Source organism: Lactuca serriola, chromosome 8, assembly GCF_051521515.1.
Source record: "Lactuca serriola cultivar US96UC23 chromosome 8, Lser_US96UC23_V15, whole genome shotgun sequence".
Lineage (NCBI taxonomy): Eukaryota > Viridiplantae > Streptophyta > Magnoliopsida > Asterales > Asteraceae > Lactuca > Lactuca serriola.
The window spans coordinates 72,652,283-72,670,171 of NC_136415.1; the positions used below are offsets into that span (position 1 = coordinate 72,652,283).

The 17,889-nt window shown below is 32.5% G+C and overlaps 1 protein-coding gene and 1 long non-coding RNA gene across 5 annotated transcripts; both read left to right on the forward strand.

The window, feature by feature from the left end:
* The first annotated feature begins 544 nt into the window (after window positions 1-544).
* On the forward strand, window positions 545-9,744 carry LOC145065418 (TMV resistance protein N-like). 4 transcript variants are annotated; one of them, XM_079012410.1, is made up of 7 exons: window positions 545-717; window positions 4,800-5,391; window positions 5,787-6,867; window positions 6,961-7,182; window positions 7,852-8,712; window positions 8,807-9,371; window positions 9,554-9,744. In XM_079012410.1, exons 2-6 carry the CDS (start codon window positions 4,892-4,894, stop codon window positions 9,329-9,331), a joined length of 3,189 nt encoding a protein of 1,062 aa, XP_078868536.1. In that variant the 5' UTR covers window positions 545-717; window positions 4,800-4,891; the 3' UTR covers window positions 9,332-9,371; window positions 9,554-9,744. The 4 variants fall into 4 exon arrangements, with proteins under 4 accessions (XP_078868536.1, XP_078868535.1, XP_078868537.1 ...); XM_079012409.1 differs by lacking the exon at window positions 9,554-9,744 and adding an exon at window positions 4,296-4,719 and having other exon boundaries at window positions 8,807-9,482; XM_079012411.1 differs by lacking the exon at window positions 9,554-9,744 and having other exon boundaries at window positions 8,807-9,085; window positions 9,169-9,331.
* Window positions 9,745-10,653: 909 nt separating this feature from the next.
* Window positions 10,654-12,974, forward strand: LOC145065420 (uncharacterized). The gene is made up of 2 exons (XR_013688414.1): window positions 10,654-12,402; window positions 12,476-12,974. It is a non-coding gene; the product is annotated as an uncharacterized LOC145065420 (long non-coding RNA).
* Window positions 12,975-17,889: the final 4,915 nt, after the last annotated feature.

Below are 17,889 nucleotides of genomic sequence, written 5' to 3' on the forward strand. Positions count from 1 at the left end.
ACCTTATACCCATAAGCTAGAGCTATCAAGCCATCGATACTTGCATCATCTAAAAAGTGACAATCTATCTCGATTATTTTGTTTGTTTATGAATATTTGCTTTTTGAGTAGATGTAGAGCTGATGGGAATAAAGATCACTATGATATAACTTTTTGCTGTGAAAAATTACTTTTACTATTCTCCGCATCGCAAAATGTCTTTATAAAGAAATTCGATGAAAAATCATATAAATTTCGCAATTTATGAAAACATGCATGATTTTCATAAATTATTACTTATTTTATGGTAAGGAATCATCAAAAAGTGAAATTCATAGCAAAATGTGATTATACATGATACCATAACAAAATGTGAGGTCGTTTATGTAAATAAAATATTTTGTTAAAACTTTTTTATCTAGTTTTTGTATTTTTGTGATTTTCTCGATATATTAAGGGTCTGAAGGTGACGTTGTGTAGAAGTGTGATGGCTAATAATGAAACTCTCAACTTGAGTAAATATATAATGAGATTTTAGTTACTTTCTCATAATTTCACTCCCTCGTTCATCAATCCTAAGACTTCATAGAAAAAAATCAACTGTTGAGGAAAGGTAACCACCTCCTCAAATCGGTCCACATTGAAAGAAGAAATCTATGGAAATCGAAGTATAAGCTTGCAAAGAAAACAGCTCAGAAAGGCGTGTCTGGTAAAGATTGGTGTTGCTGTGAATTTGAGGTACATTCCTCAAACTGGTAAATTGATGAGCTATAAATTACCAAGAAATAAATGGAAGAGTTAATGAAGTTTTATATAAGTTATTGAGTAAACTTTATCAGTGAATTCAAATATGTCGATCAGAATGTGAGAATCGAATTTTGACCTAGTTTAGTTGAAGTAGTGAAGTCTTTGAATTACTGTAGTTAGATGGGCAAATTAACAATTTGTGGAGTAAGTATGCTGTTGTGAATGCTATAAACGAATGGAATTTGGAGTAGAATGAGTCTAATGATGTGCGTATGTGTTGTGGATACAAAAATAAAGTCGAACAGGGAGTTGGTGGGTTGTGCCTTTATTTGTTCAGCAAATCCAAGTTACGCTTGGCACTATTTGAATTCGAGTATTACTAGGTTTAAGCACCAAACACTTGGGAAATTCATAATTAGTACATAACTTTATAATTGGATCAAGATACTAGTCATTTACTGATTACCAATTGTTTTGGGAGGCTGAAGCAAGTAGGATCATCAGCAATACTTCCATGTAACTTCAAGTTATCGGATACAAGTTACAGGTGTTCATAAGAAAGCAAAAGTTTGTAAACATAAGCATTGTGAAAAGTATGTTTATCCAGTGATACAGAAATGATGATTATGAGTGTGAATTTTAGTAGATGGTATGATTGTGAAAGTTATAATATAATGACATAATGAAGAAGTCTTTAAGGCTATATATGTCCTATTATACTACTAGCTAAGACAATTGTTGACATCAAAATTATAAATGTGAACATTTCTTTTGTGATCCAAAGAGAATGAAATCTAAGCACCAATAGTCTGTTAAACTAAGAAACTATGTAAGATGATTTCAATTGAATCATGGTGTGTACTGTGTACGTAGTAGTGTACCTTTAGCATGAACAGGAAAGCTGTTTGTAGACAAGGTAAATGATGGGCATGTAATGACACTATTATTGGTTTGTACCAAAGTTGTCAACTTTCTTTACACAAGAGAAGGGAATCATTGGGATTTGAACTTCGAGTGCAATAAAAACAAATTATTAACTAAGATACTCTAGGCAAAAGCACTCTTCTTTTATACGTTGTTTGCTATTTTTATGATTTTTTTTTTCATACTGCTAGTCTGCTACCACTATTGTGTATAATTTGTTTAAATTTTAACTATTATTGTTACTGTCTAGTGGTCAGAGTGAGTGCTACTTTTTTGCTACTTATTAATCTGCTTCTATGTGTTAAAAACATAAAATATTATTATGTTTTAATTAAGATTATAATATTTTAGAATTATGTGAAATTGGCATTAATTATCGATTTCTAAACTCGATATGGAATTTTGTATTGTTTTCTATGGGTTTTATTATAATATTTTATAATTATTTTATTATTTCTCCTTGAGGCTTATGCCTCGGTTCTCCTTGAGGCATGTTTCCATACTTTTAAACCTATTGATATTTGATGTAAAACATTGGGATGTAAGCGGTTAATCATGGTGGGAAATGGGAATTTATCTCACTATATAAATTCTTAAATGACCAAAAATTTTATATTGAAGGGAACCTTGTGTAGATATTGCTATTTAATTGAACTAACATGTGAGTTGATGATTAGATCGGATTCATGAGAAGTATTGTCTGAATTTAAATAAATGACTATTTTACCCTCATGTTTAAATTTGACAAATAACAAATGACCATTTATCTAATAACCATTATAAATTAAAACGGTATATTTTCACATTAAAATTTTAATTTTTTTTTAATTAACATGATTATTAACTTAAATTGAACATAAGTTTAAAAAAATTCAAATAATAAAATTAAATTCAAACAACTATTTTCATATATAATATGAGAAAACTGCAATAAAGTCCTTACATATTGGCCTCATAATCGATTTAATCCCTATATATTTTTTTTATTCAATTAAGTCCTAAATACCGGTAATTGTATTCAATTTAATCCTTTGACCTGGTCAACAAGTCATCCAACTTTCAAAAATTATATTTTTGGCCTAGATTTCAAAATTTATTACAAATTTGGTCCAAAATTTACACTTTTGGCCTAGATTTTAAATTTTGTTACAAATTTGGTCGAAACTTTACCCTTTTTGCCCAAATTTAAGAATTTTATTATGAATTCATCCTAACTTTAGTTTTTTTACAACTTTTTTTTTTAAAGAATTGTTTCTAATATGTTTTTTCTTTATAAAATCAGATTTATACAAAAAAACATATTTTCACATAAAAATCTTATATGTTCTATATAATAACTTTTTTTAAAAACTTTATTGTATATGAAGTATCTAGTTATAAATATATATATATATATATATATATATATATATATATATATATATATATATATATATATATATATATATATAAGGAAGAGTTATATGGAAAACAAAAAAACCCTAAAAATCATAAAAATGCATAAAAAAATACCTAGACATCACAAAACTTTTTTTTGACTTTACACATGAAAAAATCGTAGCTTTTTTAAAAAACTCGCTGAAAAAAAAAAACAAAAAATCAATTTTTTTTTTGTAAATTTTTTTTAGCGATTTTGTGTTAAAAGGTGCGATTTTTTCAAAAAAAAGTTTTGTGATCTCTAAGTATTTTTTATGCATTTTTATGATTTTCTGTTTTCCATAAAACCTATATATATATATATATATATATATAAAATACGTTTTTTTATAAATATGATTTTATAAAGAAAAAACATATTAGAAACAATTCTTTAAAAAAAAAAAGTTGTAAAAAAACTAAAGTTAGGATGAATTCATAATAAAATTCTTAAATTTGGGCAAAAAGGGTAAAGTTTCGACCAAATTTGTAACAAAAGTTAAAATCTAGGCCAAAAGTGTAAATTTTGGACCAAATTTGTAATAAATTTTGAAATCTGGGCCAATAATGTAATTTTTGAAAGTTGGATGACCTGTTGACCAGTCAAATGGTTAAATTGAATACGATTACCTGTATTTAGGACTTAATTAAATAAAAAAATATATAGGAACTAAATCGATTATGAGACCAATATGTGGGGACTTTATTGTAGTTTTCGCTATATAACATTAATGGAAAACCAAAAATTGTGAGCACATGAATTTTGTATAATATTTACACATAATAGTGAACAAATCAATATATTAGCATAAAAATGTACCTCATTACTCATGGTTTTTGATATCAATGTAATTTTCATTGGAGAAAATAAGGGCAATTCAGGAAAATTAAATATAAAATCATGACTTAACGTTAAGTATACCCTTTGCATAACATAACCCACTAGGGCATTTTGTTAACATTAAGTAAAAACAGAACAACCATATATAGCTAAAACACTAAGTATTTTAGGAATTAAGTCCGTTAAGTTAAAAAGAAACACTCCAGCTAAATCAAGTAATGGTATTTATGTATTTGGAGTAAATGCTGAAATTTTGTGGTATAAATTAGTTGACAAATAACATAACTGGTGAAATAAATTTGGGGTGAGAATGTAGTCATGTACAATGCAAGTAGTCTGGTTGCTAAATGTTCAAACTCCAAAACTTGAGTAAGTGTTTCATATGCAGAAATCGAAGAGGGGTGGAACGGAGCATTATAATGGAATGCAAAAAATCATGTTTATTCCACCAAGGACCGGAATGGAGTATTTTTCACGGAATGCAATTCCTTCTCTCATGATTTTCATTCCATGGGGGAGGGGTGTTTTTTTTTTCATTCCTTCGGGGAATGGAATGATATACTATATTTATAAATTACTTTTATTCAGAAAGGGAGTTTGCTAAAGTTTGCTTTTGCAGGCATATTTCCTCCACTTCTTTTAAGAAAAATCTCATTTTAGAATATAGAGTAATCTTTAGTTAGTATATATGATTGTGGAAAAACCGAAAAACTAACCCACGTTACCTAAGTCAATTCATGCCTATCTTTAGAATTGGAACTTGTATTATACTTTCAAAGGAGTTTTTATGACCAAAAAATGAAAACGGAAATGTAAGGACTAGTTATGAGTTCTTTTACATGGTAATCTGTTCAGTTATGAGTTCTGACGATGTTTTCCTACATGATATTAGGTTTTATTGGCAACTCATATCTCTCTGTACAAAGTTATTTTCATTGAGGTGCTCAAACCACTTACATTCTATCCCAAAAAATTAACACATCGATGGCATCATCATCATCTCCTCCTTCTGCCCTGGTCTTTTCTTCTCAGTCATGGAAGTACGATGTTTTTCTTAGCTTTAGAGGAGAAGACACTCGAAATACTTTTGTGGGTCATCTCTACTCTGCTCTTGAACAAGAAGGTATCTACACTTACAAGGATGACGAAACACTTCCCCGAGGCGAAACGATCCGCCCATCTCTTATGAAGGCTATTGAAGAATCACAGATAGCCGTCATCGTATTTTCAAAAAACTATGGCGATTCGTCCTGGTGTCTGGATGAACTTGCACATATTATGAAATGTAGGGATACGAAAGGCCAAGTTGTTATGCCTATATTTTATGATGTGGATCCCTCTGAAGTACGAAAACAAAAACGGAAATACGGAGAAGCATTTGCCAAACATGAGTTGGAGAAGAAGACCAAGGTTGAATCTTGGAGAAAAGCACTTGTGGATGCAAGTAACATTTCTGGATGGGAACCCCAACACATTGCGAACGGGTAATTTCTTCTGTGTTTTTGCATCATTATGCTTAAGATACGTGTGCTCTACAATGCATTTTTTTTATATTTGTACCTTATAAGCTTTTTGTACAAGTGTTGTAATTATTCTTGATGAAGCTGATCACCTTTATAAACAGTGAGGCTTTGACTGCATCACTTGATCAGAGCTGAATATAAACTTGTATAAACTTTCAGTAGATGTTATTGGGCAAGTTAAAAGTTATCCCAAGAAAATTGTTACAAACTACTTGTGATATTGACTTTACAAATTTTCTTTGGATGGGAAATATAAAGGGTAATTAGGACTCTGTGTGAAATTTATTTTTTTCATGGAACATGATCTTTTGTGAGTGTGATCATATGTTAATTATGCTTGTATATCCAATGTGTAGGCATGAAGCAAAAGGCATCAAACAAATTGTATTGGAAATTTCACAGAGTTTGCAGCCAGTAACTTCAAGTTTAGATGAGAACCTGATCGGAATGGCAGCTCGCTTGCAAGGTTTGAAATTGGAGTTAGAAATTGGGTCAGGTGGTGTTCGAATGGTTGGAATATGGGGAGTTGGAGGTGGTGGTAAGACTACTCTTGCATATTCTATTTATGATGAAATTTGTAGCAAGTTTGATGGTTGCTGCTTTGTTGAAAATATTCGAGAGGAATCAGGCAGATATGGTTTGGGAAAATTGAAAGAAAAAGTTCTTTCAGAAATGGAAGTAAACAGAGTTGGAGGAGGAAGATGCTTGATAAATAATAGGTTTCGCCATAGAAAGGTCTTGATTGTTTTGGATGATGTCGATAACCTTGACCAACTGAAAGCATTAGCTGGATCACATGATTGGTTTGGTGAAGGAAGCCGAATAATAATCACAACCCGAGATAAGCATTTATTAACTGCCCACAAAGTAAATGTCATACACAATATTAGCTTGTTAAGCGGTGATGAGGCCATTAAGCTCTTTTGCAAGCATGCACCCCGGGATAACAGACCAGTAGTAGATTATGAGCATCTTTCAAGAAAGGTGGTCTCTTATGCTGGTGGGCTTCCATTAGCACTTACAGTTTTAGGTTCATTTCTGTGTGACAAAGACATTAATGAGTGGAAGAGTACATTAGTGAGACTGAAGGAGATCCCAGATACTGATATTGTTGGAAAGCTAAAAATCAGCTTCGATGGACTTAAACCAATTGAGAAAGAGCTGTTCCTAGATATTGCATGTTTTTTTAGGGGGTATCCCGAAGATGGTGCAATGAAGAGCCTTGATGCTTGTGGTTTTCATCCTGTTATAGGAGTGAAGGTGTTGATACAAAAGGCTCTCATAACCATTTCGAATGAAAGGTTTGATATGCATGATCTGGTGCAAGAAATGGGACACTACATTGTTAGAGGGGAAAACCCTAACAATCCTGAAAAGCATAGTAGAGTTTGGAAGAGGGAAGATGTTTGGAAAATATGCTCTATGGATGCAACAACGGTAATGGTTAAGCTAGTTTTTCATGATATATTATGCATGTATAAACAAACACTTGTAACCCAACCCTGACACAATTTTGTTCCTCTATCACAGGAACTAGACATGATTGAAGCAATAAGACTTGAATTCGGTACTAAGGGTCAGTTACAAAGGTATAAACATCTTCCTCCGATTGTTGCAAACACGAAGAACCTTAGGTGGATTGAATGGGAAGGTGATCTTGCAAGTCCATTGCTTAGCAACTTTCCACAAAGAACACTTCGTCATCTAGTATTATATAACAGCTTGCAGAAACAACTTTGGGAGGGTTATAAGGTAATTCTTATTCTCTATCTAATTAAGAGATGAAAACGAAGTGGATGATGAATGTTCAGCCTGACTAATTGTTGGTGTCATTAAGCAACTTCAGTTATATTTTTTCAACTAGTTATAGTATTAAAAGCATGAACCTTTAATTTGTAAATCTACTTTGTGTTACTATCGATAAACTTGGTGAAATATAACTTGTTTGATATGATATTGACACATTAGTCATTGTAACCCGTTGTATTTACGTAAAGCTCATCCTCCATGCAGATACCCTTTTGCTTAACATAAACACAAAAAATCTTGCTGTTCTTTTTTTTTTTTTAAATAAAATAAAAAGCATCTCATTGTCTGGGTAAGGTTTTAATCTAAATCTATTTTTTTGGTGTTTAGTAACCAATATAAAACATTGATATGCATCAAAAAATCTTATATTATTTTTTTTTGTTAAGTGATTTTAAAATTGTAATTAAACGAACACCTAAAATGATTTCCATCTACGGATGTTCTTTTTGTCTAATTTTATTAAATAGTGTGCAACTGAGACGCATTCTATGCTCTCTCTCTCTCTCTCTCTCTCTCTCTATATATATATATATATATATATATATATATATATGTGTGTGTGTGTGTGTGTGTGTACCTAATTTTTGATCTGTTTCCACTTGTATGCAACAGTTGCTGCCAAATTTGAAGACAATTGAACTTTGGGATTTAGATAACCTAATCATGACACCAGATTTTGAGGGACTTCCAAATCTTGAAACATTCAAGCTTGCTGGATGTTCATATTTAGAAGAGATTCATCAATCGATGGGATGTTTGGAGAGGCTTGTTTTCTTATCTGTAGGAAGTTGTTGGAGACTTAAGATGTTTCCACCAATTACCCGAGTAAAGAAACTCGAGACCCTTACATTCTTTGACTGCCCTGAACTTTTTAAGGTCTCAGAGATCCAACCGAACATGGAGAATTTACCACTTCTTCATTTGGATGACAGTGGGAATGAAGTTGCATCCTACATAGAATCTTGTCCAAACTTATTTTTTGTTATTTGTTGGAGGTGTGGTTGCAGCAATCTTCCTGGTGTAGAATGTTGTGTAGAGGAGCCTTCTTTACCTCACAACAACATGAAGCCTTGTTTACGTGACAACAACATGAAACACATAGGGTTGAGGTTTTTTCCCAAGGACTTGAGAAATTTGAATCTTAGCTACTGTAATTTGGGAGATGAAGAAATTAGCTCTGCTGTTTGTGAGTTACCCAACTTGCAAGAACTTAATCTAAGCGAAAACAGTTTTTCACGTTTAAATTTTAGTCTCTTGCAACTTCCTCGGCTCAAATTGCTCAACGTGTCTTATTGCAAAGGACTAGTAGAATTGTCAAAGCTGCCATCAAGTATAGCTGTTGTTATAGCAGATGGTTGTACATCACTTGAAAGTATTATACTTATTTCAGATTGCAAATGGTTGTGGCATGTCTCACTTAAGGGGGAGAACAAACTCTGTGATGGTGACTTATTACTAGACTCCATGCTCCAGGTTTGGCTGTACATACCTTTGCAGTTTCAATCTTTATTCTTTATCATATAGACCCAAAACATAAGAATAATAATGCATGTGTATTCCATGGCAGGGAAATGCTATTGAAGATCATTTTATCAATATCAGTCTTCAACATCAGATTCCAAAGGTGTTTGTGGGTAGGCTGTTTAGGGGGACAACACTTACACTACATCTTCCTGATGATTTGTACAACTTTTGCGGGTTCTTAGTATGCCTTGTCACCAAAATAAAAGGACCGGATATTAATATAATTATGAAGCAGGAGGTAGATGAAGATTCTGTATTTGGGCGTATAATGCATGAGCCTAATGAAGCAACAGAGCCTGAGTATGAGGGAACAAAGACATATGTAGGATATGTTTCCTTTGGTTCATTGAGACACACCGCATTTTCAAATTCATCTTACAATATGATTTCAGTTTCCACATACAGAGAAAGTTATGTTGGAGCTGAGCTTGTTCCTAGGAAAAGCAAAGGTGGTGAGATGCAAGCAACAGATACCTCAGAAATTTGGGATGATGAACTCGATTATAGACCGCCGTTTACGATAAAATATGATTCAAAATCTTTTATCGACATTCTATGGCGACCTTAGGACAACATGTTCCAACAAAGTCTTACTGCTTTGTTTATAGGTTTGTAGCTTTCTTTGTATTAATCCTTTATTCGACCATTCAGATCAGGTGGAAAACTTTGAATAAACACAGTAGAAAATTTTGCCCCCAAAAGCTCCCCTGTTTTCTTTCTCCTTTGTTTCATACTCTGTTTTTTTTTCCTGATTTTGCTACAGCATCAACAAGTTGTTTATTTACACTAGGTATCAGAGCACAACCTTACCTGGTTTATTCCCAAATACCAACCCTGGCCTTGGTATCAGAGCTCTTGGAATATATGAACATTCCAACGTAATTTGTTGTATCTGGCTGAGAAAATATTTGAAACTTAGTGTTTCATTATTTATTCACAAGGATTGCACCACTCGGTTTGTCCAAGTGGATGGGGTTTCAATAGCCTAAAGTTTTTTATTCAGATTTCTTTTATCAGGTATTACACTATCATTCAAACTCGTATATTATTGCATACAATGTTAATCAAAATTTCAATATATATATATATATATATATATATATATATATATATATATATATATATATATATATATATATATATATATATATATATATATATATATATAGGGTTAGGTTCATTTGAGACCACCTATATTTTGTGAGACCGTGAGACGTATTTTTTTATTTCTTTTATTTCTTTTTTATTTTTGTTTAATTTTGTAAAAAGAGAATTTTTGGATTTTTCCATTTATTTTGCATTTTAAAGATATTTTTTAAAATATGTACAATGTAATATTCTATTAGAATATTTCACGTATTTAAAAAAAAAAAGGATTTTTTTTATTTTTTTTAGTTAATTCAAGTTCCGAAAATAATATTTAAAAAAACAATTTTTAGATTTGTTCATTTATTTTGCATTTTAAAATTATTTTTTAGAATATGTACAGTGTAATATTCTATTAGAATATTTCACGTATTTAAAAAAAAAAGGATTTTTTTTATTTTTTTTAGTTAATTCAAGTTCCGAAAATAATATTTAAAAAAACAATTTTTAGATTTGTCCATTTATTTTGCATTTTAAAATTATTTTTTACAATATGTACAGTGTAATATTCTATTAGAATATTTCACGTATTTTTCAAAAAAAATAGGATTTATTTTTTATTTTATTTATTTATTTTTTATTTTTTTAGTTAATTCAAGTTCCGAAAATAATATTTAAAAAAAGAATTTTTAGATTTTTCCATTTATTTTGCATTTTAAAATTATTTTTTAGAATATGTCAGTGTAATATTCTATTAGCAAATTTTACGTATTTTTCAAAAAAACGGGATTTTTTTTATTTTTTTATTTATTTTTCATTTTTTTAGTTAATTCAAGTTCCGAAAATAATATTTAAAAAAAGAATTTTTGGATTTTTCCATTTATTTTGCATTTTAAAATTATTTTTAGATTTGGTCTCACGGTCTCACAAAATTAGAATGGTCTCAAATGAACCTGAATATATATATATATATATATATAGTGTTTTCATTTAGCATATTAATTTACTGTTGCTACGTTGTAATCAACAAATTGTAATCATCATGAACTTTAAATTACTTTCGTTTCTGATTAAGAAAAAATCAAAATGAATGCGTTTCCTTTTGTTACCTGACACGATGAAATAGAGTACCATTTTAATAAATATGAGGTCGGATCAAAGTACAATGAATTTGTAGCTGAATCAAGAAGCATCTCCCAATTGGCCACAAATTAAGCTGGACTTGAGCAAGTACTTGAGCCAATGAAATGCTACTAGTGTAACACCAAGGCCCATCCGAATGGCACCAAAAGCCTAATATGACCCAAATTCCTAAATGATACCCAAAGCCTATTATGAGCCCAAATCGAAGAAGGCTCATAGCCTAACAATGGCCCAAAGTCAGAAAGACCAGTGGACCAACAAGGCCCAAAAACCTAATAGTCAAAATATGGCCCAAATCACAAAAGTCAACGAAAGTCAACAGCTGCTGCATACACCCTGCGTACTTAGACTTACGCCTGGCATACACCACAACAGTCCAAACTCACCATTAAGTGCTTAATAAGTTAAGTCACTAAGTCTAATTCTCAGATTTGATCCTAAATGAAGTCTTAACACGTAAAGTTGGCAACTTTACTCTTTTGCATTTCTTAATGGGACCAAATACTTAATTTGACCAATAAGAACCCTAACTCATGCATGGTCCAATATAGCACATCAAGATCGCATTATTATGTATAAGGAACCTCAAAAATGCTAAGATCTACCATCCTTAGCTTATGGAGTAGCCAGCATGACTTCAAGGGACCATAAAATGCACAAAAACAAGCCCTAACTAGATCTATCATGTTGAACCATCAAGTTAAGAGCTATATACCTCCAAAAGCTTTCCAAGATGGTAATGATTCTGGATACACAAGCTCCAACCACACCAATGCAACTTCCAAGAGTTCTTCTTCCTTCACGATCACCAAAAAGACTCTCAAAGATCACTTCCAATCTCAAAACACTCAAATGGTAATTAGGGTTTTGTTCTCAGGGTTTGGGAAGGCGGAGGCTGGTTATAAGAAGGTGCAAGAGTAACTTAAGGTGTTTAAATAGAGCACAAACCCTAAAAATTAGGGTTTTCCCCATATAGTCGTACGCCTTACGTACTTCATGCACGTACAACATACGTAGGTTGCCTCTGCGACTAAGTTTCGACCCAGTAAGCCCAACGTACTCTTAACGTACGCCCAGCCTACTCCTAGCGTACGCCCAACATACTCGGATAAGGACCAAAATGCAAGAATTTTAAGTTAAGGGCAAGAAAGGAAAATACTTGAAATGTAATATTATACATTGCCTCCTATTAATAGAAGGATACTTGGTAGGACTGCTACTAACAAGAAGAGAGCTAGTAGAGAAAAGCAAGCATGCCAGAAGGTCTCTAAGGCTTGAAAAAAAGTGAAGTGTAGTATTTGCAAGGAGATAGGTCACAAGAATGCTACTTTTCCAGAGGGAGGAAGACCCCAAAAGTTAAATCTAAGGAGAAAGAAAAAAAGAGTTGGTGTAAACCAAGATGCAAGACATGTAATACCATTTGAAATCTTTTAATGTAGTTACATCAGATTTGCCACTAACATTAAATAATGATGATATGTAGGTCAAAGGAAATGAAGGTCAACTACAAGAGGAGGTGGAATTCACTCTAGTTAAGGTGGAAATTACTCAAAATGATGTGCAACTTATCCTAAATGTTGTTTAATCTAGCGGTGCAGAAATAGAAAAGGAGTTTGGTGATGTGCAACTTACTCAACCTAAAGGTAAAGATGGTGTTGCTAATGTCCATGTTGAGGATGGTGTTTTTAATTTCCAATTTCAGGAGAAGATTAGAGTAAGACAAAATTTTGAGATTTTGAAGAGGATAATGGAAAGAAACTCATAAAGAATCTTGAAGTTGAAATTGGTGATAATGCTCCAAGAAATTCTAAGGGAAAATCTCTTGTAATTGATTAGTATAGTTTGGATTGTTGTTTGGATTTATGTTTGTTAATTAGGATAATGGTAAAATTGTTGCTTGGATTTATGTTTGTTAATTATAAATGATGGTAAAATTGTTGTTTGGTCTTTATGAAAATAGGTTGCCTATTTATGTTTGTTAATTACAATGATAGTAAAATTGTTGTTTGGTATTTATGAAAGTAGGTTGCATATTTATGTTTGTTAATTAGGATGATAGTAAAATTGGTGTTTGGTCTTTATAATAGTAAGTTGCCTATTTATGAAATTTGGTTGGATAATATTCTGAATGAAATAATAGTAATATCTGCATGCATGTGAGTGATTAACATGGTCCCGGATGTGCAATATGGACCAAAGTATTTTGAAGTAAGTGAAAGTGGTCCACAATTATCATTTATTTTAAGCATTTGATGCACATACTATTTTACTGTACAAACATTGTGTATTAACACATAGTCCACTATGTACTAATGTTTTGAATATAAAAACATGTACTTCAAAGTAATATATAAAAACATGCACTTTTCCCATTATAGAAACATTCATTCTCACTATTTCCACCATACTCTTCTCCTTAGCCAAGAGAAACTCCAATTCAACCATCCTTGTCCTCAAGTTGTTGATCATAGAAAGATCCTCTTTAGCATCCAGTTTATGCTTTAGAGAATAAACATTGTTTTTATGGTACCCTTCTTCCTGTTCTTCATATTTCCATTCAAAATACCCATATTTCTCCAGCCTAGTCTGTAAGCAATCCACATTAAGACAACTTCAACCAATTGAATCAAAATCAAATCTAATCACCAAATGCACTTTTGCACTCTTAACTACTACGATAATGCGTATGATTTCACAAAGATGTAACATATTCAAATAATCAAAAATGCTTACGGAATCAGCAACATGTAACATAATAAAAAAAAAAGTGTATGTAATCATTAACAACTACCAGAAAGCAGAACAAAATCAGTAGACAATATCAACGAATTATACAGTTAGGTTTTTTTTTTCCAAAATACAAAGGTTTTTTACAGTGAAATACAAAATTAAAACCCTAAAATTTCTTGCTTTAACAAATGTAGCATGATCGGGGCTTACCATATTGTTTCGAGAATTCCAAAAATGCCTCCCATGATTAGTCAGTTTCCAACAGGTTTGTTCCTTAGCTGGAACATCGAAATCGCATATATTCACAACATCTTGAACCAGGATATGAGTAACTTGGAACTGATTCCTTGTAATAAAAAATCTAGATAACATTGTTCTTGAAGATGGAAATAGTCTAAGGAAGAAAAATTTGAGTTTACATGAATGGGTAAGAAACAAGTAAATAATGGTCCAAATTTGGGTTTGAATTAATAAGGTTGTTGGACTGATTGACCTTCAAGTGAATAATATAGACATGATAACCGGTAAACCTTTTAAAATTGAGATGAATTGTTTAATTGATAGGTAAAATATGAGTTTAATGGTCTATTGTGCACAAAAATTACTTTAGTGATCAAATCGGAAAAATACATAAACTTTAATGTGTTACAATGATGTTTTTGATGGGTTATGACAAAAGCAACATTCTTATGGTGTTCATGCAAACCCTAATGCTTGGATCTAGTTATTCTATTTGTACATGAAACAATTGTCCAAAACTTGCAAACCCTAATCTAGCATACAACAAAAGTTGAAATCAACATAAATAAACTAGTAAGAATGTTACCTTGACTATTGCTTGAAGATCTTGAGCTTTTGAGAATCTTAGCACCTCAAATGTTGTGCCTATAATAGATCACAAACACCAAAACAATTGGAGAATGCAAGAGAGAGAGGGGAGGTGAATTTCAGATCTATGAACTCTTCTTAGGGTTGTGGTAGCCAAAAAAATGCAAGCCAAGGGTTCCTTATATAGGTGAGCTACTAGGGTTCAGTTAAAACCCTAATTGGATTGCTTAGGCCTTAAGCACTCTAAAGACCCTTCCAGAATCAAGGCCTTGGATGAATTCAATGTGGGCTTTCCTGTTGATTTCGTCCATCCCCTTCTAAGGGATCCACAACCCAAAATTCAATTATCTTATAATTGCAATTCCAGTCTGTGACAACCCGAAATTTCTAGCTTTCATTCTACAGTGTAATTAAAGTTAGCTTCGTTTTGCTATTTTATAATGAAGTTTTGGGGCTAAAAGAGTGCTTAAAGCTTAGTATATTTGAGTTACGTGTCGGAGGATGGGTTAGATTTGGGTGTAGCATTGGAAAAACGGGCCAAACACACCAAACCTGGTGTGTGCGGCCAGCCAGCCGCACACAGGCCAACTACACACACCTCTAGCCGCACTCACCCTCCTATATATACTATCCTTGGTCATTTTGATCATTTCTTACACTTCTACAAAGCAAGAACCCGAAAATCCTCTCGAGTATCATCCGGAAAGGTAACATCTTTCACCAAGAACACCAAGAACACCAAGTTTTCTGGCAGCACACCTGGCCGCACACGCGTGCTGGCCGCACACACACATATAGTGTGTATTTTGGCCATACACCTTCTTGTATAGCCTTATAACCCTTCATACAATCATATATGGTTGTAACACTTCAATATAAGTGTTTACTAGTCCCTAAGGTGGTCCCAATTCATAAATTAGTTGTTCATAACACTAATTATATTCATATATGTGCCAATATATGCTAAATATGATTCACGTGTGTACTCAAGTCACCACTTGATACTTAGGAACTGATCCAACATTGTCATCAGAACCACTCACTACAGGTGAGTTCATACCCCTAAATGAACCTTTGAAATGTTTTTAAATGCTTTTATGGGGGGGGGGGGGGAATACAAGTTGAACAATTATAGTTATTATATCAATCACATGTGATTAATGACTACCAAGCAAATGGTTTTCTTACTTTCCAAACTATTTATCAAACTGTTTTACCTCAAACTGTCTTACAAACTCCTTTAATTGTCAAATACTTTTACTTTAAACTCTTTTAAACTTATATTTTGTGCATCTGTATAAATATAGTTATATAAGTAGGATTGAAAGGACTTAGAACTGCTAGTCTACCCTGCTTCCTGTTCTTGTTTGATGTGGTCTTAGGGTATCAAGGTTAGTTGTCCGAAGGTCTTTTGAATCCTAGTTATATATTATGTATATGTATATAGATATAAAAGGTTATTTCTTTCATCCAATTCCATGCCCTTAGGTAGCAAGGGCATACAAACATGTTCGTACTTAACTAGTAAACTACCATAGGGGTAGTTTAGGAAGATACTATTACTAGAACAATGAAACATACAATGAGTCAGTTCATACATGAGTCAATACATACTATGATGAGAATCAAACATGAAACAGAGTGATGAGAAACAAACTATAGACACTATGATGAGAAACAAACATACAGGCTAGACAGAGAAAGAACACACAATACAGCTAGTACACAAATCACATTGCATATACATTAACCACATTTATGTGAGCCATTAAGCAGGACATGGCACTACCTGCCATGACTGTTTTTGTATCAGAATCTCCTTCATTGGGGAGCGTATTGAGTTTGCATATAGATCTATACTAGATTGACTATCCTACACCTTGCTGCTCGCTACAGTGGGACTTGCAAGTCTACGGGTGCCAAACGTCATTTTCACGACATCTTACATTGTCGTATTTCAGCTAAGTCAGTAGCAAGATACAGGCCTATCACATGTTACCTTAAAATTTACATTTGGTTTAAGGTAGTTAGTACAACAGTAGTTACTAATTACTACATTACAGTACTATAACATTTTCCCTTTACTTTTTACTTTGTGATATTCACACAATAAACAATAATGCAAAAAAAAAAACTATATTTTTGGGTAATGATAGTCGGATTTGGGAAAATACACACTTTTACAAGAGACACACACACAAATACTAGATGCCTTGGTGGAAGGCTACTTTTAGTAGAAAACATAGGGTTTTCTAGGAGAGTTCAATCAAATACAAAACTTTTACAAACATACACAGTACATCTTACAAAACATCTTACAAATGCTTTCATACAAACACAAACACTAATATACTTATGATCTCACCAGCTTTAAAGCTGATACTCGCTTTCAAAATAACTTGTATTCTCAGGTCGCCAGTAGACAGGTACAGGTGCCAGGTTGTGAGAAGAAGGAGCTAGTTCAAGACTCCTCTTTTATTTTGATGTATATAATTTTTGGTGTCTATATAACTTGACAGAACACACTTGTATGAAACTATAATATTAATGCAATGGATGATGTTGTTGCTTGTTTACTACTTTGCATTGTTGTGATACTGTACATGACGTCTTCCACCCCAGAACGTTTCCGCCGTTCATCGGTTTTGGGGGTGTGACAGATTGGTATCAGAGCATTGTTTATAGTGAATCGAGTGTATCAACCCATAAAAGGTATACGAACTATAAACACAAGCGGGATTTAAAATACTCTGATAAACAGTTTATACTTTTAAATAATAAAATATTTAACCAAGTATACATGCCTGCATTCATACAAAAATCAGTGTCACTAGGACAAAACAAAAATATTACGATTGTTGGACATCACAAGTAGACTTAGAGACATATGGTCAACCCTGGGAAGATGTAGCCTGATCAACTAGATTATCTGAGGAGTGACTAGCATGTGCCTAACTGTGGTTGTGAGGTTGCAACAAGTCTAAAAACTTACCAACACTACTACAACAAGAACAGTAGAACAGAACATTAAACTTAAAATACTATAGGAGTATTTTGTGTTACAATAATCATTTATCTGAGAATTAAAGGTCTTTATTAGTAGGTCAATAGTTGCTTAGTGGATACATTACGGGTATATTTGCCTAGGATGTCATAGTGTAACACCGAAAAAAAATTAAAACAATTTTTCGCATTTTCAAACACATTTTTACAAACTCCTTCATTCATAAAATGTCATAATATCATGTCTTTGTTTCACAAAATATCTCCCAAGATCAAAATACATAAAATCCCATGTGTGTGTACGAATCAAGCCGGCGCCTTCCCGCGGTCATCACT